This window comes from Papio anubis, chromosome 4, assembly GCF_008728515.1.
Source record: "Papio anubis isolate 15944 chromosome 4, Panubis1.0, whole genome shotgun sequence".
NCBI classification, from domain to species: domain Eukaryota; kingdom Metazoa; phylum Chordata; class Mammalia; order Primates; family Cercopithecidae; genus Papio; species Papio anubis.
This window is the reverse complement of record NC_044979.1, coordinates 7,376,826-7,404,662: the sequence shown is the minus strand read 5'-3', so window position 1 is coordinate 7,404,662 and position 27,837 is coordinate 7,376,826. Positions and strand designations below refer to the sequence as shown.

At 54.2% G+C, this 27,837-nt stretch overlaps 2 protein-coding genes and 1 long non-coding RNA gene across 7 annotated transcripts in view; 1 reads left to right on the top strand and 2 right to left on the bottom strand.

The window, feature by feature from the left end:
* The window catches only part of PRKAG2 (protein kinase AMP-activated non-catalytic subunit gamma 2), a 317,328-nt gene extending 292,981 nt beyond the window's left edge, over window positions 1–24,347 (bottom strand). For all 3 annotated transcript variants that reach the window (XM_031665008.1, XM_031665009.1, XM_031665011.1), the window contains exon 1: window positions 24,140–24,347. In XM_031665008.1, coding sequence (XP_031520868.1) covers window positions 24,140–24,253 — 114 coding nt within the window. In that variant the 5' untranslated portion in view covers window positions 24,254–24,347. The remainder of the gene's footprint in view (window positions 1–24,139) is intronic.
* On the bottom strand, window positions 24,276–26,189 carry LOC116274449 (AT-rich interactive domain-containing protein 1B-like). Its single transcript, XM_031665015.1, has 2 exons — window positions 26,115–26,189; window positions 24,276–25,670 (listed from the first exon to the last, which is right to left on the bottom strand). Exon 2 carries the CDS (start codon window positions 25,643–25,645, stop codon window positions 24,845–24,847), a length of 801 nt encoding a protein of 266 aa, XP_031520875.1. The 5' UTR covers window positions 25,646–25,670; window positions 26,115–26,189; the 3' UTR covers window positions 24,276–24,844.
* LOC103883346 lies at window positions 25,092–26,841 on the top strand. Of its 3 annotated transcripts, none has more exons than XR_004183083.1 (2): window positions 25,092–25,503; window positions 26,187–26,841. It is a non-coding gene; the product is annotated as an uncharacterized LOC103883346 (long non-coding RNA). The 3 variants fall into 3 exon arrangements; XR_002521239.2 differs by lacking the exon at window positions 25,092–25,503 and adding an exon at window positions 25,535–25,620; XR_002521238.2 differs by lacking the exon at window positions 25,092–25,503 and adding an exon at window positions 25,665–25,957.
* The last annotated feature ends 996 nt before the right edge of the window (window positions 26,842–27,837 follow it).

The following is a 27,837-nucleotide window of genomic DNA, read 5'->3' as shown; positions in this document are numbered from 1 at the left end:
GGACTCTCAAGTTCCTCCAGCGATCCCGCCGTCTGTGTGCCTGGCCCTCTTTATCTGGGATGGAGCCACTCACACCCTTAGTGTCATCTAACTTTTCTTAATGACCTGTTAGGGAAATATCACAAAACAAACACATACAAAGCAAAGAAAAAAGAAACGGAGCCCATGCCAGAGTTCAGTGTGGCTCTGACATTACATTGGTGCCTCTGGCTGGGAGAGGCCAAAACCACAACTTTCCGGAACTGGAGTGAGCTTTCCTGCCATCAGAGCACACTTGAGCATTTTGCTAAGAACGGGTTTTCCCGGTTTGAGACCAGCCAGTTTAGGGCCTCTGGCAAAAAAAAAAAAAAAAAATCACTTCTGCTTTTGCCAAGCAGCTTCCCTTTTTCTGGAAACTGCCCGATCCCCGCCTCGCTGTGGGCACCTCTGCCAGCAACAGCTGCTCCTGGCCGGCCCAGGCTGGTGCGGGGATCTGAGACATGGAGTCGCAATGGACAGTGTGGGCGAGTGGCTCTTGTGAAGTTGGCCACGCTCGTCTCTCCAGAGTCGGCTGCAGATGGAAATTTCCATATGCCTCTGTTCAGCCAAAATCACAGGCTTTTGGTTTCGTTATCACTGTCAAACCATTAACCACTAACCCTTGACACCCAGGGAAGAGCGCTCCTGGGGCCCCACTCTGCATGCTGGTGAGCTTGAATGTCTTAGAAGTGGATGCTTCTGGAAGGAAGGATGGGAAGCCTCCCTCCCCATGGGTCCCCCTCCACAGCTCACGTCCAAAATGCCTTATTCTGTATCATCATCGTCTATGAAATGTGCACATCCTCACTCCCATCACTGCTAAAACACTCCTCAGATTCAACTTCTCCAGGGGAGTTCACGGGAGAGGGAGCCGGGCCTTCCTGCTCTGGTGAGGGGCTTCCCTCCACTCCCTCTCAGCTGGAGGGCAGGGGGCAGTGAGGGCAGAGGCAAGGCTGAAAACAGGTGGCGAGCTCTTGCCTGTGCCCTGTGCCTGCCCCATCCCATGTCTGGAAGAATGCCTGCCTCAAAGCAAACCCTCAACAGTGCTGCTTACTGAGTGACAGGACAGACGCACAGGAACCCAGGTTCCTACACAAGCCTGTGCCCTGTGTGAGGTGCCAGCTCAGACCGAGGCATTGGTCCGGGGTCCCTGGGGCTAGGGGGGACAGAATCCTCAAAAATGTAAGCCCTGGCCAGGCACAGCAACTCACGCCTGTCATCCCAGCACTTTGGGAGGTGGGCAGATCACCTGAGGTCAGGAGTTTGAGACCAGCCTGGCCAACATGGCAAAACCCTATCTTTACTGAAAATACAAAAATTAGCCGGGCATGGTAGCACACGCATGTAATCCCAGCTACTCGGGAGGCTGAGGCAGGAGAATTGCTTGAACCCAGGGGATGGAGGTTGCAGTGAGTCAAGATCGCACCACTGCACTCCAGCCTGGGCGATGGAGTGAGACTCCATCTCAAAAAAAAAAAAAAAAAAGAATGTAAATCCTACGAGGGCAGCAGCCTCATGTGCACCAGGGACTTGTAGGGGGGCATGTGGTAAGTACCCCGTCGTTAGTGGGGCCCTGAGAAGCCACAGGATAGGCTGAGACCATACGAAGAACCGCCCGAGGAGCACAGAGATCCCAACCCCAGATGCCTGAGGGTCATATAGGAACACAACCACCTGGAAGTGCTCCCATCCTACAGAGAGACCGGGGAGGCCAGGGGTGTGCACGGAGCTTCCGCCCGGAGCCCTGCACTCCACAAGAATCGGCTTAGATCTTGACCTCCTCCTCCTTCCCTGGGACCCCACCTCTCTCCCATCTCACAGCCTGCACGGCCCCCGTAAGGGGTCAGGCGGGAGGGACACCTGCTCTTTCATACGTGACCCACCCAGCATGGCCGCAGCTCAGCGGGCAACCCCAGGACTGGCGCCTCTGGCTTGGACTAAATTTAATTTCACCCTCCAAAGGTGGGGGTGGCTGCCTTGAATGGATTCCAAGAATTCCAAGGGTAAACCTCGTGTCTCTAGACTCAACCCTAAGTCACTTTTTCCTGTGTCCCTCAGAGAGCTCGGGACCCAGGAGACGCTGAGGCTACAACATTTGCTCTGAAACTTTTTTAAAGTAGGCGATGACTGTGACAAGGCCGACAAGGACTGGATGCACGAGTGTGCTGTCCCATAGGCACGGCACCCTGGAGGAGGAGAAGGGGGCTACAGCTGGGCCGACACAGCAAGATTCCAGAAAAGAGAAGAGAAAGTCAGTTTCAGAAAAGGGGAAAAAAGTCAAAATGACAGGTTTGTCAGAAAAATAATTTACATTCTAAAACCTTAGTTGCTTAAAAATAATTTATGTATATATTTTTCAGATGACAATGCTGACAATTTTATATGGTTGATGGGTCAGATATTAGGTTGAACTCTGTAAGATTATCATTTTTGAGGTTAGAAAATAGTCAAATGTGGCTCACGCCTGTAATCCCAGCACTTTGGGAGGCCGAGGCGGGCGGATCACGAGGTCAGGAGATTGAGACCAACCTGGCTAACACAGTGAAACCCCAGCTCTACAAAAAAAATACAAAAAAATTAGCCGGGCGTGTTGGCGGGTGCCTGTAGTCCCAGCTACTCGGGAGGCTGAGGCAGAAGAATGCGTGAACCCGGGAGGTGGAGGTCGCAGTGAGCTGAGATTACGCCACTGCACTCCAGCCTGGGCGACACAGTGAGACCCCGTCTCAAAAAAAAAGTCAAATATTGGCTATTCCACACAGTTTAACCTAAAATTATCACCTGCTCTTCACTGCTGAGGAACCTGGGCTGAGAAAGGATGATTTGGGCTCAGAATAAGACCTTCTGACCCCAAACCCAGGCTCCTCCTACCAAATCATACTGCTTCCCACCAAAACCCAACAATGAATAGAATCCAGGCCCGCTTTATTTTAGAGGCAAGGATAACCTGGGTGTTGAGGTCAGGCCTGGCCACCCACTGGGGACAGCTGGGTCATTCACCGTCAGCCCAAAGGCAAAGCCCACTCGTGTCACCTCACCCAGCCCTTGCTCTGCAGTGCCACCATGCAGTGCCCAACACGGGCCAGAGAGAAGAGGTCTCCACCCCTGTCTGCGGCTGTTTATTTCTCTAAAAATCACATTAGAAATGAGCCTCCAAGGAGCTTGACTTGAACCTGGAACTTTCTAAAATGCAGAGTATCTATGTATCTCTATCTACATGCATACCTCCCTTCCCCACACACACATGCACACACACACACAGAAACACACGTGCACATGCGCACACACGTATGCACACATAACCCTTCTGGACTTAGCAGTACATGGACCAGCTGGATGCTTGTGGGACCTGAGGGTGGACGGCTCCTCCATCCCATCGGGGCTGCTGTGGGAGGCTGGTCCCCGAGAGCCTCTGGCCAGGACACAGCTTTCCCCGACACATCATGGCACAAGGAGGCATCTGGAGCGCCTGGGGATAGGGCTGTGTGACATCCCTGGCAAGGGCCAGGCAATGGGAATCCAGCCGCCAAACTCGAGGGCCTCATGGAATGCTAATGGCTATGGACAGCGCTGCCACAGACTTGAGTGACGTCACCTCAGTTTGTACAATTGGGCTGGGACTGGAGCTCAGCCTTCCTGGATCCCAGTCCTTGAGCTCAGGGCATGAATATGGCCACAGAATCAGGGTGCCCAGTCCTTACGTGCACCTCCTGTGGTTCAAACACAATGGCCTCAAGAGAGGGAGGCAGTGGAGGAGTCACAGGAGGAGGGCTCAGCGAAAGAAGGGACATCTCTGAGCAGAGGGATGGCCTCAGAGCCCAGCTCCAGGACGGCTGCAGGCTCCATACTCCAGGGCTGGAGCTGGGGGAAGAACACACACCATATTACACACATACCACCCTCCACACACACACCACCTACACACACACCACCTACACACACACCCTGGCACCACCCTCCACACACCATCTTCCACACATAATTCAACCTTCTCCACACACACCCACTCTTACACACACACCAACCCTCCACACACACCAACCTCCCACACACACCACCTTACACACACACCACCCTCCACACACACCACCTACACACACACCACCCTCCACACACACCACCTTACACACACACCACCCTCCACACACACCACCTTACACACACACCACCCTCCACACACACCACCTTCCCACACACACCACCTCCCACACACACCACCCTCCCACACACACCACCTACACACACACCACCTCCACACACCACCTTACACACACACCACCCTCCACACACACCACCCTCCACACACACACCACCTACACCACACACCACCCTCCACACACACCACCTTCCACACACACCACCCTCCACACACACCACCCTCCACACACACCACCTTACATACACACCACCCTCCACACACACCAACCTCCACACACACCACCTTCCACACACACCACTGCAGACACTGGGATGTTTTTGCCAAGCAGAGAAGCTGCAGGCAGACAGGCATGGGCTGTGCCACAGCGGAAAAGTGGGTGGGTGGGGACGGGTAGAGGGGTTGGGCGGCAGGAACCACAGGGACGGGTAGAGCCACACCTGCTCCCGACCATATGGACCTCACAGATGAGTCTGTGTCCCGGCTTAGGTGAAAGCTGAGCTCCATGATGCTATGTGCACCCTGTCTCCATTTCCAAAAGGATGCTTGCAGTGCAGTGAGATAAAATACCTTAAAAGGGGGAAAAACAGTAGCCACAGGAAGATAAAGTAAGGCGGTCTCCGGAGCGAGGTTAAGACACAAAAACCCGTAGTCCTACACACTCCCCAGACACAGCCACACATTCTGCCCTTGGGTTTCTCCAACAAATGAAGAAAGACGATTTCTTAAAAATTACAGCACACTCAAGTTTGCTCCATGGCAAGCGCTTTATAGGACATCATTTAATTCTCATGACCACCTGCAGGCAGGTATTCTTATTGCTGTTTCACTAACAAAGCAACTTAGGTTCAGGGACATCAGGGAGCCTGTCCAAGGTCACACAGCCAGTGAGAGGTGTGGCAGGAGGGAAACCAGGTCCCCAAAGTCCTGGCTCCCCGTGGCGATCTTTCCAAGGCCCGCCCTGACGAGGACGCAAGCACAGGTGCCATGAGCACGCCGGGGCGGCCCCGAGGTGGGCCCCAGGGGAGGCTGGCAGCTCTAGGGAAGGTATTCTGCCTTCTTTGTTGCCCCAAATTAGGATGTGGAGGGAGATGAAAAGACGTCCAGCAGGGAAGGGCATGGATTTTGGAGGCAGCCACACCGCGTTCACACATTGGCCTTGCCATGGCCCTTAGGCAAATGACTCATTCTATCTGAGCCTCCGTTTCTCCAACTGTAAAAACCGGGTGAATACTAGGAACAGGCAGAGTTGCTGATGAGTTAAATGGCAAAACATGTGAAAGACGTGAGTGTGGCACCCGCACCGAATAGAACTCAGTGAATGCCCGCATCCAAAAAACAAGACCACCCACGGATACGGTCACAGCGTCCCCACCGGAGCACGGTGGCCTGCGCCTCGTCAGCCACCATGGCCGCCACAGGGAACAGAACTGGATCACAAGGCAGGTGTTTCAAGCCTGGTGAAACTCAGCTCTAAGGAGACAAGATAAAGGCGGAGAAGCCACAGGACAGAAGGCAGAAGACAACAAGAAGGGCGGAGAGAAAACGGAGCAGAGGAAGAAAGAAACAGAAAACAGTGACAAAAGAAACTACTGGACGGCAGCCCAAAATCTCCTGCTTTCAGCTTTGTGTAAAAGGTGGTATCTTTTATGGCTCCAGTGACACGAACCAGTGTCATTTTTGCAGGCAACATTAAAACAAAAAAACAATCCTAAGACCCACCTATTTTCAATGAGTCAAGAGCTCATCATTGCTGAAAACAAAACAAAACAAAAAGTCAGCAGGGAGTGTAAGAGGCGGGCACAGAACGCACAGCATCCCGCAGAAGACGGGTGGGAGATGAGAGCCGGAAAAGGTCAGTGCTTTTTGCTGGGTGACATTCAGGACCTTTCTGCTCCTGCCAGCTCCCAGCTCCCAGGCCACTGAGCCCTACAGAGCTCTGCACAAATGAGGAATGAGGCCGATGCCCAGGTCTGCCTGTGAGAGGTGGCTGTGCCCAAGGTGGACCCATCAGCAACTGGAAGTACCAAAAAAAAAAAAAAAGACTTCATATAAATAAATGCATCTATAGTCAGCCTAGAAAAATGGCTGGAAATCAACAGCACGCTCCTCTCCACGCATTTTCTCGGGTTGCACGCTGCCTTCCGGCACCATCTGTCTGTTCAGCACAGTGGTTTCGTGTGGGCTCAGGCGCCAGACGGCTCCGGCTTGATGCCCGGCCGTGCCACCTCCTGCCAACAGCCTCTGCTGTGCAGATTTTCCCATCTGTAGAATGGGGACAACAGCAGCACCAGCACATGGCTGTGTGGGGGTGAAGTCAGCTGCGACCCACGCGTGCTGAGGACCTGCTGGCTTGGGAACGCTCGCTCTCTTTGTGGCCACTGATGCTCTCCTTTTCCCTTCAGGTCTGACCTGGAAAGTCGTCTGAACCAGGTGCCACCTCGCTGGAGCATCGGAAGGCAGGCATACAATTTCTAACACCTTCAATACAACCCTGAACGGTGATTTTCTGTCCCTCGGAAGGAATGGGACATAGCAGACAAAGAGTTGTGGGTTTTACTCCTTTGGCTGCTCCCTAAGGGGTACAGGGTGCTGGGACTTGCCTCGCCCATCTCTCTTTGGGAATGAAGCACTCCTTTCCCTGCTGCTGGTGGTGCTGTGGCCCCTCGGCTGCCAGCCCCTTGTGGGGACAGCCCAGGCTGGAGGAGCTACCTTCCCAAGGCCCCGGCCCCTTCCACAGACAGCTGCATCCACCGATGATTGTCCCCAGCCCCTGCTGCCGTCCAGCAAAGCTCAGAAGGGTGGGCCGAGGCCCTGGCTGAGACTGCGGGGCAGCCCAGCCTCTCCTGCACCGCGCCTACCCCTCTGCTTCCCTCCCCTCCCCTCCCCAGGGGCTGATCCTGAGCTCCCCAGTACTCATCAGCACCCTGCCAGCCCCGGCCACCGCTGTCCCCAGCCAGCTCATTCAAGAGCCCCATCTGTGCCACTTGGTGGGAAGGTGACTGAAGCTACTGGCTGCTTGGAGCTTTACGCAGTATGGAGATTATTTTTATTTTTGTTTATGTATACCTTGTGCCACTTTCGGTATCCAGGTGGCGCAAAAATACGTGTCAGGGATTGGACTAGGTAAGCCTCAGTGGATATTGAAATACCCCTATCTCCCACACTCCATTATTCCCCTCCCCTATTCGCCTGCCCCCTGACACACACCACCCTTGCTCTACAGGAAGAGAGAGATTCACAGGGAAAGGGAAGTCCTGCCTCCTCAATGGCCCTGGACCATGGCCATGCCTGACGCCATCGCTGCTGGAAAGAGCATCGACACCATCGTTCACTTCGGCCATTTCTCGGCTTCCTGTGATTTGAAAGTTTTCCAGTGCTGAGATGGGTTTGGTTTGAGCCCCCAATCCAAAGGTGCTTTGCTGGTAGCTAGGAGGTATTCAGCAAGCACCTACTATGCAGAATGCCCAGTGTGGAGCACTGGGAGGGACCATAAAGACGAACCGAGCACAAATTCTGCCCCCAGGAGTCCTGATGGAGCTGATGGGTGCCCAGGCCTTTCCTCTTCCCTCGGAGACCCCTCTTCCTGCTCCTCTGCAAGGCTGGCATCGACAGCAGCTCCAACCCCATCCCTGGCCTCAGTGACTCAAGGGAGTTTTCAGAAACTTCTCAGATCAAGGAAAGCTCAGAAAGTCCAGTGTCTCCTGAGGAGGAGCCAGACCCTGGCCAGGTGTCTCTCGAGTCAGTCACAGAACAGACTCAGGAAAAACAGGTCGTTGGGGCCTCCAGCAAAGAGCCGACACCACATCTGTACACATCATCCTGTGGTGCCCAGTGAATGTGCTTCGAGGGCGCTGCACAGCTGTGGCACCAGAGAACGCTCTGTGGGGAACGGTGTCAGACGGGGCGGGGCGAGGTGAGACCCACAAGCCAGCCCCTGCTGCACACGGTGGTGAAGGCGGAAAGCTGCGGCAAGACCTTCCCACCATCTCCATGAGGCCTGTGGGTGGAGAGGGTGGGACGCGACTGCCAGCCCCGTGGAAAGGTACGATTCTCTAAAGAAGACAGAGGTGCTGGCCAGGAATCATGGTCTTCAGAGGGAGGGCAGTGCCCAGCACATCTCTCCATGTTCACTGAGACACAGCTAAGGACACATGCTTAAAGGGCCATGGGATGAGCGAATAGGGAAGCCCCGGTGGCGAGGGCTGTGAGAGCGGAGGTGAGGGATCCGGCAGCACCTGCCTGAAGCTGTGTGCCCAGGCCCAGCTGGCTCTGCTGCCAGCCACAGTTCACAGTGCCAGAGCTGTCCCTTGGCACTATCAGAAGCGGAGTGGACTTGGATACCTTCAGCTCCCCTTCTGTTCTCATCAGTCACTTGCCAGCCATCCTCTTTTGTCCCAGGTGAGAGCTGCAGGTTAAGGCACCGAGGATGTATCTCCATCTCTGTCCAGAGCCAAGCAGTTGATATTTATCAGAATGATCTGATAAATAGCCATCTCCCACTCCCATTTAGACAGTAGTCATCTCGGTATGAGCTGGAAATCCAAGGCCATGGGACTCACCTGAGTCCATGCCGCTGGAGGGACGCAGGGTTGTAGGACGGGAGAGCCCATCTTCTGATGTAGTCCAAGATTCCCTCTCTGCCACCTGCAGGTGGGACTGTGGGCTGAGCTGACGGAGGTGGCCAGGCACCTGGAGTTTTAGCAGATATCACAGAAGCCTGGAATGCTGGACCTGGAGGGGTCTTTCCAGTCACTAACGGGGCTCCATCTGCCTGTCGGACGCTTTCATCCACCTTCCATTAAGCACATTAACTGGCAGCTGTGATGTGCCCAGCCACTGCGATATGCCCAGCCAGTGCCCCTTCTCCAGCCTCCGTGAAGCCCCTCCTGCCAGAGGCAGGGCAGAAAGGGGGCACCAGGACAGGCCCACAGAGAGGCAAGACCACAGGCTGGGCATGCTTTGCAGCAGAGAGAACCAGAACTTCTTGCAAACACCTCACTCCTCCAACACCACACACAGCCACCTGCATCTCTACACTGCTCCTCCTTCCCCACCCCCTCTCCTCCCTGGCGTCCACGCCTGTACCCATGGACAATCAGAGACAAGCACTGATGGGTGCCACCTGTGGTGCCCAAGGCCTCAACTGTGGAATGGGGTGTGGGTTTCCTCTCTCACTGGGAATGAACCATCCACAAGACACGAGGGAGAGTATGGCCCCCAGCCCACCCCACCCCACCCGAGGCCCACTGCAGACTAGAAGGAGATGACTTGGGGGCCTGAGTGTTCTCTAAAAGCCTCATAATATTTATTTTCTGGAGTCAAGGTGTAAAATCTCCATGAGTTCCCTATTAGATGGCAAATGCCCCAAGGAGAAGAGGACAAAAAGCATATTAACCTGATGAACTGATGCCCAAGGATACCTGCTGTGCCCTGCCTCTCCTAGAGGGTACTGTTCTAGCCCAGGGAACACCGTCTCCCCTTGTCTGCCCACCTGTCTTCTGTGCCATGACCCTAGTGGGGTCACGATAGGCTTGTGGTAGAGGCAGGTGGAGGCAGACAAGACTCCAGGGACCCTGAAGTCCCAGTATTCTGCTCCTAGGTAGGGCTTGCCAGGTTAGATTTCTGCCCACCACCTCAACTCTCAGCAGCCCCACCCCAAGACTTTGCCTTCAAGTTCCTGGCACGTGGACCCAAGGCCAAGGCCATTTCTAAGCACTCTCAGTTAAGGGCTCAGTACCTTCAGCCCTGGAGGCTCAAGCTGACTTCACTCTGGGGTCAGGACCTTGGCCTGTCTCAGTGTGAATAAGGAGACCTGTTGAACAAATTTGCAAGTTATTCAGCCAAAGCCTTATGAGGGATTAAAAAGGAAATCTCGTTCAAATTATGATTAAAGAATCACCTGCAGGACGGGCATGGTGGCTCACGCCTGTAATCCCAGCACTTTGGGAGGTTGAGGCGGGTACTTGAGGCCGGGAGTTCAAGACCAGCCTGGGCAACATGGCAAAACCCCGTCTCTACCAAAAATACAAAAATTGGCCGGTCATGGTGGTGCGCGCTTGTAATCCCAGCTACTGCAGAGGCTGAGACATAAGAATTGCTTGAACCCGGGAGGCCGAGGTTGCAGTGAGCCAAGATGGTGCCACTGCATTCCAGCCTGGGTGACAGAATAAGACTCTGTCTCAAAAAAAAAAAAAAATTACCTCAATTGAAAAGAATAAAATTATATTAAGCTGGGGCCATCTCAGTCATGCTCCCCCACATCCTGCGAGGTGGGGATTATATTCTATATTTTACCTGTGAGGAAACTGAGGCTTAGATTGTGCCAGTAAACTGCCCAATAGGACACAGGGGGCAATCAGTGGCACTGGGGTTGCAACCTTGGCCTATGGCGCCCGAACTCATGCTCCCTCCCCTGCAGCCACTCTTCCGTTGGCAAGATGAAAACCATCCCATTTTCCTGCTCGCACACAGGACTCTGTTCCTGAGAATCTAGTTATGAGGGACAGCTAGGTCCATGCCCATCCCTTCGGTGGACAGATGCTCCCTCCTCCAATGGCACCAGGAAATACAGAGGTCCCTGAAGGACATGAGGCCCGAGGCACTGGCATGTGGCCCCCGGGCTCTGCATTGCATGAAGGTCTAGGCGCCCAGCTGGTCTCCAGGTAGAGGACCATCCGCCACGGCAGATGCCTCCTGCCAGACACAGGATGCTGTTACTAGTCAATCAGCCTGAGTCAAAGCCCAAGTAACTTTCCCAAGTGGGAGGTGAAGGAAAAAAGCAAATAGCACAATAATGTGCCTAAAATCTGCCCTTTTTATTCTGGCCAGTAGATTGGATGGAAAAACAATGCGTCTTTTTGAAACCAACAAGACATGATTTGTCTGAAAATTTTCTCTTTGAGATATGTGGCTCCCCTAAGATTTGTAAGTAGCGGGTCTACTCAGACTTTTCTAAATTGGGTTGTAGAGTTAACTAAGCATTTCCATTTTCAAAGATGGCCCGTATTGTCTTCCTTTCCCCCTCTGTTAGTTCAGCTTCTGCATTTCCTCACCATCATCATCATCATCATTGTCAACATTCAGGTCGGCTGTGTGAGAGGTGGCTTCCTCAGGGCAGGGACATGACAAAGTGTAGATGCATGCCATCCTTAAAGGAGCTTATGGTTTAATTAAGGAGATGGGCTGGACACTTCGAAAGAAAAATCATGAGATTTTATTATGAGAAAGGGACGCAATGCTGTGGATGCCGTGGTGTGGCTCCTGGATCCCCAGGTGCAGGAAGCACTGGTAGGTCCCCAAGTGCAGGGAGCACTGGTAGATCCCCGGGTGCAAGGGGTGCTGGTAGGTCCCTGGGTGCAGGGACACTGGTAGACTCCTGGGTGCAGGTGGCCCTGCTAGGTCCCTGAATGCAGGGAGCACTGGTAGATCCCTGGGTGCAAGGGGCGCTGGTAGGTCCCTGGGTGCAGGGACACTGGTAGACTCCTGGGTGCAGGTGGCACTGGTAGGTCCCTGAATGCAGGGAGCACTGGTAGATCTCTGGGTGCAGGGGGCACTGGTAGGTCCCTGGGTGCAGGGACACTGGTAGATCTCCGGGTGCAGGGGGCGCTGGTAGGTCCCAGGGTGCAGGGGGCACTGGTAGACCCCCACGTGCAGGGAGCGCTAGTAGGTCCCCAGGTGCAGGGGGCACTGATAGGTCCCCGGGTGCAGGGAGACTGGTAGGTCCCCGGGCACAGGGGGTGCAGGTAGAACCTAGGTACAGGGGGCACTGTTAGATTTCCGGGTGCAGGGGGTGCTGGTAGATCCCCAGGTACAGGGAGCACTGGTAGCCGCTGGTACTCAGCTGAGTGCCTGGCTGAGACTTGCCCTCACCAGATGGGATCCGCCTCAACCAAGTTTACATCCCCTTCCCAGGGACAGCGTGGGAGCCCTTTGCCTCAATCTGGGACAACTCTGAAGGGCCATCCCAGTTCCAGAATGTTCCAAGGGGTCAGGTGAGGCCTTTGGTGTGAATGCTTCACAGTCCTTCCCCTCTGCTCAGTCCAGCTCGCTTCCCTCTTTCACCACTGAGTGGCCAAAGCTAGAGGCACAGACTCACCAGCTGAGCATAACCTTCAGGTGAAGGTGACAAAGGCCACTGGAGGGTAGACCCATCATTTAACAAGGAATAGAACCAAATATGAGGCCAGCACGGTGGCTCACGCCTGCAATCTTAGCACTTTGGAAGACCACAGCAGGAGAATTGCTTAAGCCCAGGAGTTTAAGAGCAACCTGGGCAAGATGATGAAGCCCCTTCTCTATGAAAAATCAAAAAATTAGCTGGGCATGGTGGCACCTGTGGTCCTGGCTACTCAGCAGGCTGAGGTAAGGGGATCGCTTGAGCTCAGGAGTTCCAGGCAGCAGTGTTCGAACCACCGCACTCCAGCCTGGGCTACAGAGCAAGACCCTTCTCAAAAAGAAAAAAAAAAAAAAGGAACCAAGAACCAAATATGTCCACCTGCCTTTATGCTGTATTTTATCATAGTAGTAAACTCCATGCCTGCATGCGGAGCCTACAGAACATCGCTTTGAGCCTTTCCTGAGAACTGATGTTGCCACATCTAGAGGAGAGGAGAGAGGAGGGAGGTGATAGAGAATGGAGTCTGGAGCCCACAGCCCTTGTCTTGAAACAGCACGAAACAAGCACTGCTGTGAACCGGCTTCCTGACCTCCAGCCTGAAGAGCAGGCATCTCAGGCAGAAAGCCACGAGGCCGGCAGACGGCACTGCTGGCTCCCAGAAGCCCTTCCCTGACCATAGCCACAGCTGTTGGCCGGCCAGGATGGGATTCCTCTCCTTCTAACACACCTCCAGTGCAAAAGCCCGGGTTCAATCCTTGCTTTGCCACTGACCAGCCATGCAACTTGGCAGGTCGCTTAACCTCCTGGGCTATTTCCTCATTATACGGCGGTCCAGGGTGCAGCTTCCTGTTTCTCTTCTCCCAGGGGCTACCATGCGTCCTCTGTGCCACTTCCACACCTGGCAGGCACCCTGCAACTCTACGGGGGAGGTCACCTGGCCCAGTTCTTTCCCTAGACCAGGTTGTTATCACTGCCCAGCATTTCCCTCTGTCTTTGAAACTATTCTATTCCCTGTGCCCCAAGGTCATGTCAGAAATCTCAAAATACACGTAACATGCAAAGCAGGGTGGTGAGGAGACGAGTGGCTTGTCTGTTCTCCTGGTGCTGGCAGCTCCCCAGGGGCGAAATATCTCCTCAGACACTCACTCATCTTCAGTGGCGCAAACGGGAGGGCTCAGGTAACACTCTCAAAAGCCCAGCTTTGGAAGGACCCAGGCCCCATCACTGCTCTGCATGCCCCTCACTCACAGCCTCTTAAAGGCCACTTGTCCCCAGGACAAAGCAGTTTCCATACAGCCGTGGTGCTTGAGCCAAACGGAGACTTAGGCTCCAGCCCTCTTTTTCAAAGTGTATATATGTATATTACATATTATAGATATCACATATAGGATATACTTTAAATAGCATATGATTAGATAACAAATTTATATAATATTAATTATATAATATACGAATGTATTATATATGTAAACAGATCTAGACAGGTTAAGTGACTGGTTCCGCTCAAATCCTTCCGGCCCCTGAGCGTGACCTTGCCACGTGACCTTGCTTTCCATCCCTCGAGTCTCAGCCATGTGACTTGCCATGGCCAAGGGGCCTGAGGAGCCCCTGAGCTTCAGGCTGGCCCTCTTGCTGCTGCCTGGACAGCCTGCTGGACACACGGCCCAGTCGTCCCCGTGGCTCGGCTGGCATGGAGCTGACTGGGCGATGGACAGGCATGCGGGCAAGTCTGTCCTGGGCCCCAGCTGCCAGCTGAGCCCAGATATTGGCCAAGCCAGCGCCAACCGTGAGAACTTCCCAGCCGACAGAGAGAACAGTGACAAAGAAGAAATTCTGTGGCTTTCAGTCCCTATGATTTCGGTGTTTTGGTAGCGGCAGACGTGAACCGATAGGGTGACGGCGTGCCCCAGGTTAAGCCTTGTGAGGGAAGAGAGGGGCCCATGTGGGTCACAGTGAGACCCCTGACCCTGGCACACAACAGGCTGCAGTCAGTACCGGATGACTTGGTGGGAAGAAGCCCCTAGACAGGTGACAGAGGCAGCAGGCAGGGCTTCCTGCTTCCGAGTGTAGTGTTCATTCTAATATCCATTATTTAAGAAGCAAAAACAACAAACTGAAAAAGAAGAACCAGAGAATGGAACCTATGCAAGTGGAGAAGGCAGGTTATTTATTTTTGAAATAAGAAGGGTAAAGAATATCTTTCAATGACCTTCATCTAGAAAGGGGCCGAGTAAAGCGTATGGAGACCTGACCCACGCAGGACAAACTGCAGGGAGGCAGCAGACACCGTCCTCTCGGGCCCACGGCCCAGCCTCAGCCTGACCGTCCAGCCTCATCCCCTAACCCAAGGAGGCACTGGCTGCTTGGGCATCTGGGCCATAGCCAAGCAGAGATATAAAAAACCAACAAGATGCAACAGAGATTTTCTCAGCAGGTTGGGCTAGAATGGTTGTGAACCTCAAACTGTCATTTCTACAGTAAGGATAATAAGACTAATAGCAATACTAATATTTCACATATTACTTTAGAGATAAAGAGAGACGGCTTATATAAAAGCACACATCTGGCATATAACAAGTGCTTCAGCAATATTAGCTCAATCTGATGACAACTGTGCCACCCCAGATGGTATCTGATACAATCAAGAATATGAATCGGTCATCAGCACCGTGAATGCAACTCCCCATCAAGCATATCCAGGTTACATGGAGGAAGAAGGCTCTCTAGGGTGCTTATTACAACATATGCTATAGATGAGGATGGGAACCAGGTGATGTTTGCTTCAAGCCCACCACCCCATGGCTGCTGGCACGGCTGAGGTGGTGAGCAGGGTGGAGCTGGGTAAATGGTTTCCACATTAGCCCAATAGACAAACGGCTGCACGGAGCCTGCCTGCCTGTCTTCTGGAAGTTGAGCAGGTGACAGAGCTGTCCTCCCACCCCCACCCCTCGTGCACACCTCTTCGCCCCTGGCCCCAGGAGGCTGAGTCTTGGTGGCCACCCAGGAGGGGAGAGCAGGCAAAGAGGAGGTGCTCTGGACAGAGGGAGCAGGCCCGGGTCCCGGAGCTGCCACACCAGCCTCCGACATGTCACGTTGGTTTTCTCACAGCCCCGCCACACTAGAACTTCCAGCAGTGGGAGGAGGGGACGCAAGGAAAAACTCAGACCTTGGAAGGGAGCATCAAAGCGCTGTGGGCAGTGGGACGCTGGGACCCCATCCTGGGGCCTTGGCCCCCTCTCCAGGACATGCTGTGGGGCCCCGCAGCACAAGCCCTGCCCTACAGCTCTATCAGGCGGAGGCTGCAGCCATGCTGTGCTTCGAGGGCAGGGCGCTGTTGGATGAGGTTGCGGGGCTGTGGTAGCGTGGCACCACATACTGGGGGCTTTAAAACGGAACAGATTCTCTCGTCGCTCTAGAGGCCAGAGGTCTGAAATGAAGGTGCTGTGAGAGCCACACTCCCTTGGCTCCGGGAGGATCCTTGCTCGCCTCTTCCACCCTTCAGCGGCCCGTATTCCACGGCTTGTGGCAGCAGCTCTGCAATCTTCTGCCTCCGCCCTCACAAGCCTTCTTGCCTGTGCCTCTGGATGCAATTTCCCTCTTCTTAGAAGGACTCCAGGCATAGTGAACGAGGGCCCGTTCTAATGGCCTCATCCTAATTTATATGTGAATCACCTGCAAAAACCCCCTTTCAAATAAGGTCTCATTCACAGGTACGGAGTGTAGGGGGTGTGGGACTTCGACCATTTTTTTGGAGAATCCAATTCCATCGCACTGTTCATCTTTGTGTCCTCGACACCCAGCCCAGTCCCTGGAAAGTACACAGAAACGAGTTGACTGCTTTCTGGTCCCAGCACTAACCCTGTGGAAACATGGTTCTTAGCCATGGCTCTCTATTTCTTTATTCACAAGTTGAAAATTTCCATCCTATTTTCTCAAATTCCCCCCTCACCCTGTTGCATCCTTCCTCTTCCCCTCCCCAGCACAGTGGAGGTCACTGCAGAGTTACCCCCTACAAAGAGCTCCCCAGAAGAAGGCCAGCAGAGCTGCAGGGCACCCCCCCTCCAGGACCAGGCCTCTGGCTCATGGAAAAGACGCTGGGAGCCTGGGGTTACGAAGCACACTGGTCTTTGTCGTACATTCATCAGCAACTTCACTGCCAGGTCAGAGTATATCAAAACACAGAGGCCCTGGCAGACGCCCCAAAGCCTGGTGATATCCGATTGGTCCGTGACCAGCCATGGGTTGGCAGAGAGGGCTTCCTGTCAACAGGAAGTAAAGGACAGGGATTAAATTATTTTCAAAGTAGGTAGTGGAAGAAAGAGATGAGTGAGATTCCAATTAACCATTCCAAGGCTGGGCTAAAATACAGTTCCACCAAAGCACCTTCTTCTACCGGGGAAGCTCAGCCAGTTAGTAGCTAACCCCTTCCTCTGGTCTGGGCGCACGAGCCGTGCAATGAGTAATGGTGCGGGCTTCTAAGAACTCCCTGTGGTTAAGCCCGAAGGACACAGCTTAACTCTCAGGTGGCCGCTCTGCTCATCTCAGAGCGAGTCACAGTTAATGAACCAAGCAAAGTCACGACTCTGTTTCAACATCACAGCTCAGCTGTCCATCGGCCTTTGTTTGTTCCACATTTTAAACGACGTTGATGGAACTGTGGGGTTATCAGGATGGGCTGGTTCACCGTCTTGAAAGGAACGAGAGATAGCTGGTGCTTCATCAGTGATCGCGCTCACTGGCCCCATTTTGGCTGAAGGGAGAGCGGAGGGAGGAGAACGGGTGAACCAGATTCTCACTCCGCTCCTGTCAGTGCCTGTAGCTCTACTCGGTAACCTTAGTGGCCCCCATAAACGTAAAAAGGTGCCTAGAAACAGAAAGACACTGGCCATGAGCTGAATACACCAAAATCAGCTCTTACAGGAAAACAGGGAAAGCAAGAGAAAATAAACAGCCAAGAAACAGGAATATTTAAGAGCACATGTATTTGCCTGAAGGTTTTAGAAGAGACAAACGGATTTACAAACTATGTAAGTGAAGTCTGAGTAGCTGAAGAGGCGTTGGCCAATAAAAAGTGCTTCCAAATGATTTCTTCAGCCAGTCTAGTGTTTAGCACAGTAAAAATTGCAAACCCTGAGTGCACACTAGCAATATTGTTCTGCTAGGTTTTATTGGCGGGCGGGGCGGGGGCGGGTAGTTCAAAGAGGCAGGAAAAGACACTAGTAATGCACTGAGAACCCTAACAAGTTGGTGATGTGTGAAAAGATGCAATATTGATTGAACTCACCAACTCGGTTGGGCTGCTGCTTCTGTTTATGTTAATTCAGTACTCGAGCTGGGAAATCACGATCCGGGATTTAACTCTTTGCATTCATCGGCAGGCTGCTCCTCTGCGGTATGCAGAACCTTGTTTATACAAGAATCTTGGAACCCTCCACAAAGAGGTTCTAGCGTGAATAGGGCAGCAGGGGCTAGATGAGGGCAGAGATGCACATTTCACCTCCATGTAATTAACCCTGTCATCTACCATGTCATGATGAACAGGCTTTTTCTGAGCTGGGCATTTGTGAAGTAGGGATAAGAGGATGAGGCAGCTCCAGGATGACTCCCGCAAGTCACTGAGCATGCGACTCTGCAGGCCCACGGGTTTGTGCAGGTTCCGCACTACTCCCCCATGTGAGCTGCTCCATGGGCGTCCCTGTGCCCTCTGTGTGCCAGAGTCTTCGAGGAAGTGATCACGCGTCACTGTTTAGCTGCCCGTTCCCTCTAGGACCAGCACTGGGCTGTGCTCAAGCGGCATTGAGCCAATGTGCTGTGCCCCACTGAGGACGTCCCCTCGCTGACGAGCCCTCTCACAACCCGCGTGCTGCAGAGCGACAACCAAGCTTCGTCAAAAACCCTGGAGCCACAGGCCAGTCTGAGGTCTCCATCACTGAGAAGTTTGACTACTGAAGGTCCCCATAGCATACTCTGGGCCCTACTGGAGCTTATGGCAGAGCATCTAAGATGCATCAAGTCACTGAAGGGCTGAGTCAAGAAAGCTTGCAGTGTGGCCTAACGGGCTGGCCCACATGGGCAGCTCTGGCTACAGGCTGGTTTGGGCATTCATCTTTATTTGGAAACCAAATGTTGAACTGCTTTGTTGAATAGTCAGAAGTCAAGGATATCTCTTCTCAATGATGGCTGAAAAGGTGCAGATGATAGATAAATAGATAGATAGACAGACAGGCAGACAGACAGAGGAATAACTCATGGGGGCAGAAGAAATGGAACAGTATTACACCAGGGAAGCTGTTAATAGTACCCAATTGTTTTTAAGCCCCAGTAGGTACAAGAATCACTGGAGAACTTAAGAAAAATGCAAACTCATGGATCCCACCCTCAGACATTCTGATTCAGCGAGTCTGGGCTAAGAAGCAGGATTTTATATTCTAAACAAACACTGGGTGCTTCTACTTAAGCTAGTCCAGGAACCACACTTTGCAAAACATTGCCCTAAACCCTAATCCAGCAAATCTTGCTCAGGATGGTACACACTGGCCAAGGTCAAAGCTGACGCCTCCACTGTGCCACACAGCATCCCCCTTCCCTTTGCTGAGGCTTCCATCCAGAGCATTTCAGTGGTGTGAGGGGCACAAAGCAGTCATGGTTGCATCCTCCAGCTCCGGGGCAGGACACAGCTCCCCTTCCCACCCTCATCCTGGAGTTCCCAGCAGCTCATCCAGCCAGATAGAGGCTACAGGGCAGGAGCTGGGTGCAAAGGTCCTAGGCCATCACCAGCACGGAGGGTGCGTGGCCTCCTCACTGCACGTGGCTTTCCTCGAGGCCATGCAGCAGGGGGAGGCATGACTGGCAACAGGCCCGCCCAAGCCCAGTCCCATCTCTGCAAACGTTGTGACTGCCCAGCTGCCCTGGCTCTATTTTTAGTTTGTCTCCAGTGACTATGCAGGCTTTCTGGAGCACCTCTCCCCAGAGGGCCAGCGACATGTGCATTCTGACAGAAATGCCCCACTCAGTAGCAACCATCCGAACTCCTCCAGCCTGCCTCAGTGTCCCCAAAGGCTTCTGCCTTGGGTCCATCTGTCTGACGTCTTCCCTCCCCCCAGCCTCCTGCTCTGTCATTGGCTTGAAACAGTTCGAGAGATGCACAACATGCCAGCCAGCCTTGATTAAAGCATGTCTATGGGATCTATGAACTTTAGCATTAATAGGGAAGCTGCTTTTTCTTAGAGTGACATAAAGAAGAAAGAACATGCTTGCTACTAAAGTCTCGGCAGAATACCACGCACAGCTATGCTCCTGGCGAGTGATTTCCGAAAACCATTCCATCGCCTTCATGATAGTCATGCCTTACAAGAGGCATGGAGGCTCAGAGCACGGAGCCGAGTCAGGGTGCCAACAGGCCAGGACTCTGACCTTTACGGCCCTTTGTTACTTTTAAAGGTCAGCATGGCCTCAGGATAGAATCTGCCTTCAGTCCTTCCCTTTCCTCTCCTTTGCATCCTCCTCCCTCCTCCTCCAAGACCCTGTAGCTGCGCCCATAAAGGTGACACAAAATGCCTAAGACTGAAACCAAGCAAGGCAACATCTTCATGGTCCAAGGGCCGTGTTCCCTTCCCCAGTACACAGCCATCAACTGAATTCAATTGATAAATTAGTTAGTAGTTCTAGGTCTCCACTACCAGCCACTACCCACTGGCCTTAGGCTGTCCCCTAAAATGGATTCTTCCTTCCTGGTGTCCCAAAGCCTAGACGGGCTGTTGACAGGAAGAGGGTAGTGGGGACATTCAAGATCATCAGAGCCCGAGAGAGGAGGTTTGCAGTAATTGCCTCCAACACCCTAGGCCACGGTTCTGTTTATGATATGGGCTGGTGGCTGCGGTCCCCAAAATGACTCACTCGAATTCAATGAAGAGACAAGCTGCTTGGGCACCAGGATTCAGAGTTACTCCTCAGAATCCAAGATGTCCTTGGCAATGGCAGTTCCTGGACACCACAATCCTCTGAGGCTGGGGTGAGGAAGTAGACATGATTCCCCATGGATGTGCTGCCCTCTGCTGAGATACACTCGGGCTATGACCAGACTCACCATTTCCCCAAGAACCGGCCCGTTATCCCAAATACCTCCACATCAGTGCCTGCTAACTCAACCCCCTGCCATCCACTAGGTTGGCCTTCTCACGTCCCACGTCTGCCCTTCTGCATTCTCTCATTGCAACTGCAGTTCAGGCTCTCGGACCCTTACCCTGGGCTTTTGCCAAAGTACTTGGGTTGGTTCCCTTGACACCAGCCCCTTTCCCATCACTCCACTCTGCACTGGAGCGTTGTTTTCTTTACCTTTAATGGCTTCTTAGTTTAGTCCCCCAACAAAGACACTCAGACAGGAACTTAGGTTCAGGAGTTTATCCCAGGAAGTGCGGGCAAGGGAATGGGGAAGCTGAGGCAGGAACTGGCCAGAAGGACCAGTAAGGTACATTATTGAGTGAGTTACACTGTGGATCCCCACCCTGCTAGGGATCCCCCTGAGGCACCCTGCAGAACCCAGGTCAGAACTTCCCACTGAGAAGCAGGGTGGCTGGGCCATTGGCCACCAACTAGACCTCTCCTGGGTTGGGGGTTGCCCCTCAGGGCATAATCCCAGCACTTCCAGGGGTTCCCGCACTAGGCTGAGCAAGCTGCCAGGGTCTGAGAGGATTCCTTCAGGTGAGGAGGGAGACATGAGTAAGACGCTGTCCACCGAGGCTGCAGGTGGGCTGGGCCCCGGGCACCAGAAGGAGGCTATCCACAGCGTCCACCGAAGCTTCTTCATGCCTTAAGGAGGGGGTCCTCACTCCTTGGGCCTGGCCTTCAAGGCAGCATTGCCAGATCAAATACAGGACACCCCCATTAATCTGGGATTTCACATCAACAATGGATAGTTTTTAGTATATCCCAAATATTGCATGGCACATACCTATGCTAAAAAATGATTCATCCTGTATCTGAAATCTAGATTTAACTAGGCATTTTGTACTTTTAGTTACTACAGCTGGCAACCCTATGTCCAGGTGTTGCCTGATCCGGTCTCAAATCATTTTCTATGACCCTGGCTCTCAAATCCTTTCTCCAGGAGGTGTGGCTCTTCAGCCGGAAGCAGCCATCCCTCCTGCCCGATTCTGTGGGGTGCTCCCACTGGTTCCTTAGTGAGAGTATCACCCCCACTTCTCCTACATGACTCCTGCCTGCCATCTCTGGGTGTACAGTCTCTCTGAACACATCAGGCACTGTCATCACTCCTGCCTCTAGAAGCAGGTGTGGTCTGCACTGGTCATCGTATGCCCCTGGATCATTTGCTAGCCTTTGTCTGAAAGCCTCATTTTCCCAGCAAGGTTATAACTGCCACCTAGCCTGGCACAACGATCAATAGGTAATGACCATTTGGCAGATGAGGGGACCTCCCTGGTGCCCCCAGCAACTGCAAGCCCTGTGAGGACTTGGGCCGATCTTCCCCAGATCTCACCCTAACCAGAGCCTGGGCACATGGTCACCCTCAGCCACTGTGGAATAACTGAATGAATACTACTTTTGCGGCGAGCTGGCTCATGCCAAGAACGTTATGAAAAACTGCCAAAGTCACCAATAGCAGGAAGAAGGGTGGTCTAAGGACCCTAACTATAACATGGTTTTTCAGCATTCACAGCCTGGCCTCACAATCCTTTTTCTGGTCCTGGATTTTGTCTCACATTACCGCTGGCACCACCCCATGGGCACACCCACACATCACTCACATCCTGCATTTGGAACCAGCCTCACCATGTGGCTGCCACACAAAATGGCCCAACCACTGGACAATGGCATGTTCTTGTTACTCTCTATACATTTTTTTAAAAACTAGGTGTCTGATGTATATGTATATGTATATGTATTCCCCATACATTTATAGGACACTTTACATTTGTCAGGAGTTTTTCCGGGACGGGTGTGATGGCTCACGCCTGTAATCCCAACACTTTGGGAGGCCAAGGTGGGCGGATCGCTTCAGCCCAGCCCATGTGTACCAGCTTTGGGCAACATGGTAAAACCTCATCTTTACAAAAAAACTAAATAAATTAGCTGGCTGTGGTGGCACATGCCTGTAGTCCCGGTTACTCAGGAGGCTGAGGTGGGAGGACCACTTGAGCCTGGGGAGGCTGAGGCTGCAGTGAGCCATGACTGCACTACTGCATTCCCACCTGGGGAACAGAGTGAGACCCTGACTCAAAACAAAACAAAAAAACAAAACAAAAAACAACAAAGAAGAGTTTCCCATGAGTCATTTTATTTCAATATCCCTATAAAGCAGGAAAAACGGGTATTATTTCCTGCATTTCACAAATGGGAGAAACGGTAGTTACACGGTTAGCTCCAGTGATCACTGTTTAAGAGGTCTGTGGCAGCAACATCTAACGTGTAATTCAAACACGGTTTTAAATGTCTTACATGAGAGATGTAAACAAGAATGTTTCATTTTCAAATAGAGCACTTATGTCCGCATAATCGGGTCACCACCGTGGGGGCCACACAGCAGCCGGGGGTCCAGGTTTCCTGCCCCAGAGCTTCCCAGCCAGGGAGAGCTGGCCGAGGGACCGTGTGGGGCTATTTGGCATCAGGTGTCTGGAATCCCGCCCCTGGACTCCACCTTCTTCATCCAAGCGTTAGACACGTGTGGGCCGGAATTTACACAGGAGGACCTTAGCGGGGCGTCCAAAAGAAGGGTGGCTCAGCAAACACGGGGCAGTGCCCCCTGGAATTCACAGTGGGAAGTGAGTGGCCTGCCTCGGCCATGCCAGCTGCGCCTGACGCTGTCGGGAAGGCTTAGCTTTAATGAGGGGTCCAGACAGCCCATTCACTGTGCACTCCCACCCTGCCCCGGGAGAGCAAAATAACTTTCTCCACGGAGCACTCTGCTGTGTGTGTGTGTGTGTGTGTGTGTACACAAACACAAACATTTACTTGGTTGGCTGAGGCGGAGGGTGTGACCCAGTGGGCCGCCACACCTCCCACCACCCGACCCCCCTACGCGGAGGAGAGGAACAGTGGCCGCCGGCTACCTGGGCGCCGTCCCGAAGGGAGGAAGCACCACCCGGCCCGCCGCCCCTCTGGCTGGACAAAGTGAAGCCTCAGATAGATCCGAGTCGCCAATGTCCTCCCGGGCGGCCGTCGCGGCCGGGGCTGAAGTTCAATGCAGCCTGCATGGGTTAGGGAGCTCCGAGTCCCCAAATACCACAGAGACCCCAAGTACACTCCTGGGGCGGGGGAAGGGAACGGCTGCAGAGGACACCCCCGCTCCAGGCCCAGAAACACCCCGAGGGAGACTGGGGTGGAGGGGGTGCATTGGAAGGCGCAGCTACACAGCTCCCCCCACCTCCCGCCCCGCTGCTTTCCCCACCCACCGTCCCTCCCCTCCTCTGCCCTCCCCTCCCTCCTTCTCCGGCTGCCGAGCGCGGGCTCCACCTCCCCGGAGCGCAGTCCACACCGTCCCTGTTCAGCAAAACAACACAACGCACCGCCCCCCGCACCAGCACCCGGCTGGATACCGGGCTACGCCCAGCCGCCCACCAGCCGCGCCCGGCGCCCCCTCTAGTCTGCAGCCGCCTAGTCCCCGCCCCAGGCGGAGCCCCAGCCCGGGCTGCACGCGGGCAGAGAGAGAGAGATCGAGCCCCGGCTCCGCCAGCCCAGCTCGGGCCCTGTCCCTCTACCCTTTCCCCGAGCCGCCCGAAGTGACAGGAGGGGCACGCACGGCGCGCGCGGGGCGTCCAGCGTTAACCGCTTCGGCGCCGGGGACCGGAGCGACAGGAGGGCTGGGGAGCAGGGGACCGAGAGCTGGGACTCACCGGAATGTGCACGCGCAGAGAACGCCTCTTCTGGCTGGCATTTTTCTTGCCGCCGCTCCCGCCGGGGCTGGAAACATCTTTTTTCTTCTTGGTGTCCATAACTGCGCTTCCCATAACTCTAACCAGAAGTTGATTCTGGGTAACTCCTCGGGGGTTCGGTCCCCTCCTTCCCTGCCCCGGCCGCTGCCGTCGGACTGGAGCCGCGCGCTCTGTTACACCCTGAAGCCACCTCGTGGGGACTTCCGCGGGGAGGGAGAGTGAGCAGGGAACTCGTGCCGCCGCCGCCGGAGCGCCGAGTTCAAGCGTCCTTTCCTACGGAACTCTCGCAGGCAGAATCAGTCAAAGCCCGTCCCGGTTCTGGTGTCTCGCGGGTTACGCGTGGCTGAGGTCTCCCGCTGGGTGACAAAGTTTTCTTCCTTTTGCAAAGGGAAGAAACATTTTCCACCCTCTCGGCTCCTCCCACAGATTCCCAGAGGTAATCTGAAAGGCAGGTGCAATTAAAACCAGCAATTTGGAAAACAACCCTCCTATGCCTGTGCCCAAGTGGGGAATCTGGAGCCAGCGAGACCGTTCGTGCATAAATGTAATCCTCGGCCGCAGAATAAACCAGCTCGGAGCCTGCAGCTGGGTCCGTCCTCCTTTCTGGGCGAAAGGGAGGGCGGCGGGGGAAGAGGAGGTGCAAGGCGAGCCCTCTGCGCAATTGGGCTACGGGCGGCCGCTGGCAGAAGTTCTGGCGGCGGCGCTCGCGGCCCTGCGCGCCGGAGGGGGCGCCCGGAGCCCTGTGGGCCGAGAAGGGCAGGGCGCCCGCTTCTCGCCCCCCGCCGCGCGGCGGCCCCAGGGGACCGCGAGGGGACAGTGAGGGGCCGGGCCTGGCACCGACGCAAGCTCGGGGAGCGCGGGCGGTGGGAGGCGGCGCGTGTTGAACAGGAAGTGCGCGGCGTGCAGCGCCACCGTCCCTCTCCCCGCCGCCCCACGCCGCCCTAGTCGCCGCGCCCCGTCCCCTGCGGCCGCCGCCGCTCGAGACTCGCTCCGAGCTGGTTTCGGACCCATCCCGCCTCCCGGCGTCTCAGTGTGTGCTCGACCCCTTGAAACACGCCCCCGCCGCCGCCCCGCCGCAGACTGGGCAGCCAGGAAGCCCACGGCCTCTGGGGGCTGCGCGCGGAGCAGCACGTGCTTCGCTAAACACCGCAGCCGCAGGTCCTGCCCCGCCCCGCGCGCGCACTCGAACCCGCCCAGAGAGCGGTGCGCGGCGCTGGGTGCGAGCAGGGTCTCCCCATCCCCACCCCCACCCCCACCCCACCTCACCCCACCCCACCCCGCCCGGCTTTTTTCAGGTTCATCAAGGTTTGCATAGTGGATCCGCGGTAAGTGCGTGTCCCCCCGCCGCGGGAAACGTGGGGCTTCTGAGACTGCGGAAAGAATTGGGAGAAGGAGAAGGAGAGGGCTGGAAGATCCGGGCGAGGGTTCCCCGTGCTGCCCAGGTCCTTTAGAGCCCCTGGTGGGCATCCGGTACCGCCTGCTGCCGAGGGCCCTAGAGGGGTTAGGGGAGGGGGCTGGTGGGTCCCCGTCCCCAGATGCGCCCCAGGATGGCGCAACCTCGGCTCCCGGGTGGAAAGTAGGGGGAGTGCTGGCTTGGGGGTCGCTTCCCCTCCTGCTCTAGTTTCTGAGGATGTGATGACCCCAAAGGTCATTGGCGCTCCCAGAATGCTGACGTCAGCTCAGCCGCTCGGAGTAATCAGTAATGCAGGGAGGCTACCCGCAGAGTGAACGCGACAGGGGTCGCTTTGGGGACACCATAGGGCCTTTACTCGTGTTGAGGTGGGTGCTTTCGCAGGACTCCCTCCTCAGGGGAGGAGGCATGATCAGCCCACCCGAAGGATCACCCCTTAGGAAGCAGGCGTGCACACCCTTCCTTTCAGCTGCTTGCCGGGTCGCTTTTCCAACCCAATTCCAGCAGCTTGCACAAAATCCTTACAGCTTGGGTGGTTCCCTGGCTCACAGGGGTGGGTTTATATTCTTTCTCCTTCTCCTCTGCTCTCTGGTCCAGAATGAAGCCAGCCTGGAAGATCCCCAGTCTCCAGACAGAGCCTGACAGGGGCAGATGCTCTGGGAGGACCGTGTCTGGGTTCAGCACCAGGCAGCCATCCTGGCCCCACAGGTGTGGGACGCCTGGGTCTTCTCCTGGCTGGCTTCTTGCTGGAGGATTTCAAGACACCCAGCAAGACTGTATTGTCCCACTGAATGCTCAAGATATTGGTTAGAAGTAGAAAAGGGGAGGGGCTAGTATTTAGCCTCTGTCCCCGCTCAAAAGTATTCCCAATTGTCATTTGTGTCGTCTCTTTAGCTTACAGTTTTAATCCTTGTCAAAATGATCATTTGCCAGGGTGCATAAACCTGATGCGGGTTTAATGAGAACTGGTTTTAAAGGAAAATGGGGCCATCAGAAGGAAGCTGGCTGGAGTGAAGAGACGTCTAGGAAGAGCCCCTGGCGGGGGCCCTCATTCCACTGGGTGACCCAGAAGGAGAAAACCGCCGTGGCGCTTCTCATTCGAAATGTTTTCTTTACGGACAGTGTTGAGCAATTGTTATAATGTGTACTTTTGTTGATTGATCTGTGTAAATATGTAAAATAATTTGTTCTCTGAGTTAATTTTGTTGGAACAAAGACTTTAGTGCTTCCTAAATTAAAACATTTTACTGTATTTTAAGAGCCTTTCTTTTTTTTTTTTTTTTTTTTTCTTTTTTGGTGCTTCTGATATTACAAGGTATAAATACTGGGTTTTGTCCAGGGTTCCTGGCTCAGCACTCCTGTTGTCCTCATCACAGTCATTGTGATAATGTTGGGGTGCTTTAGGCCTCAGAAGCAGGCCCCAGGAAACAATCTCTCCTCTGAACTTCCCCTGCCCGCTCTTCACCACCTCACCAGCCCAAGGCCGGACTCTAATCCTCCCTCATCTGTCTGACTGTGGGACTTAAGACCCTCTGTTCCGAAGGAGCCCTGCCCCATTCCCGAGAGGAAGAAATCCTGCACGGAAAGGCCAGTAACGATCGGAATAGGCAGGCCTTGTTGGGTGTCCACACTTACTCTGTCACTATTAGATCATACCTTTTTGTTTGATCACATTTCTGCATGGTTGTCAATCGTGCCTGTCCAATGAAGTCTCCTTAAGAAGCCCAAGAGGTCTGGGTTTGGGAGCTTCTGGATCCCTGGACACGTGGAGGCTGCTGGAAAACAGTGTGCTTGGGGAAGCTCCCTGCCTGTTCTCCCTGTACATCCCATCATCTGGGTTCTTGGTAATATGCATTATAATAAACCTTTAAATGTACATTTCCCTGAGTTCTGTGTACCACTCTAGCAAATTAATGAACCTGAGAGGGGGTTGTGGGAACCCCAGTTGAGAGCCCAGCCTGTCGGTCAGAAGCTCCGGATGCCTGGACTTGCAACTGGTATGTGAAGTGGGATGGGGGGCGTGCCTTGGGGACTGAGCCCTCAACCTGTGGGATCTGCCGCTATCTCCAGGTGGACAGTGTCAGAAATGAGTTGGAGGACACCCTGGTGTTTCCTGCAGAACTGGTTGCTTGCTTGGTAGTGGGGAGAACCCCCCAGCACACACATTTGGTGACATGAACCTTCCGCGTTGATTGTCGTAATGTGAGAGCAGAGGAAAAAACAATTTGGGATTTTTTCCTTCAGGGTT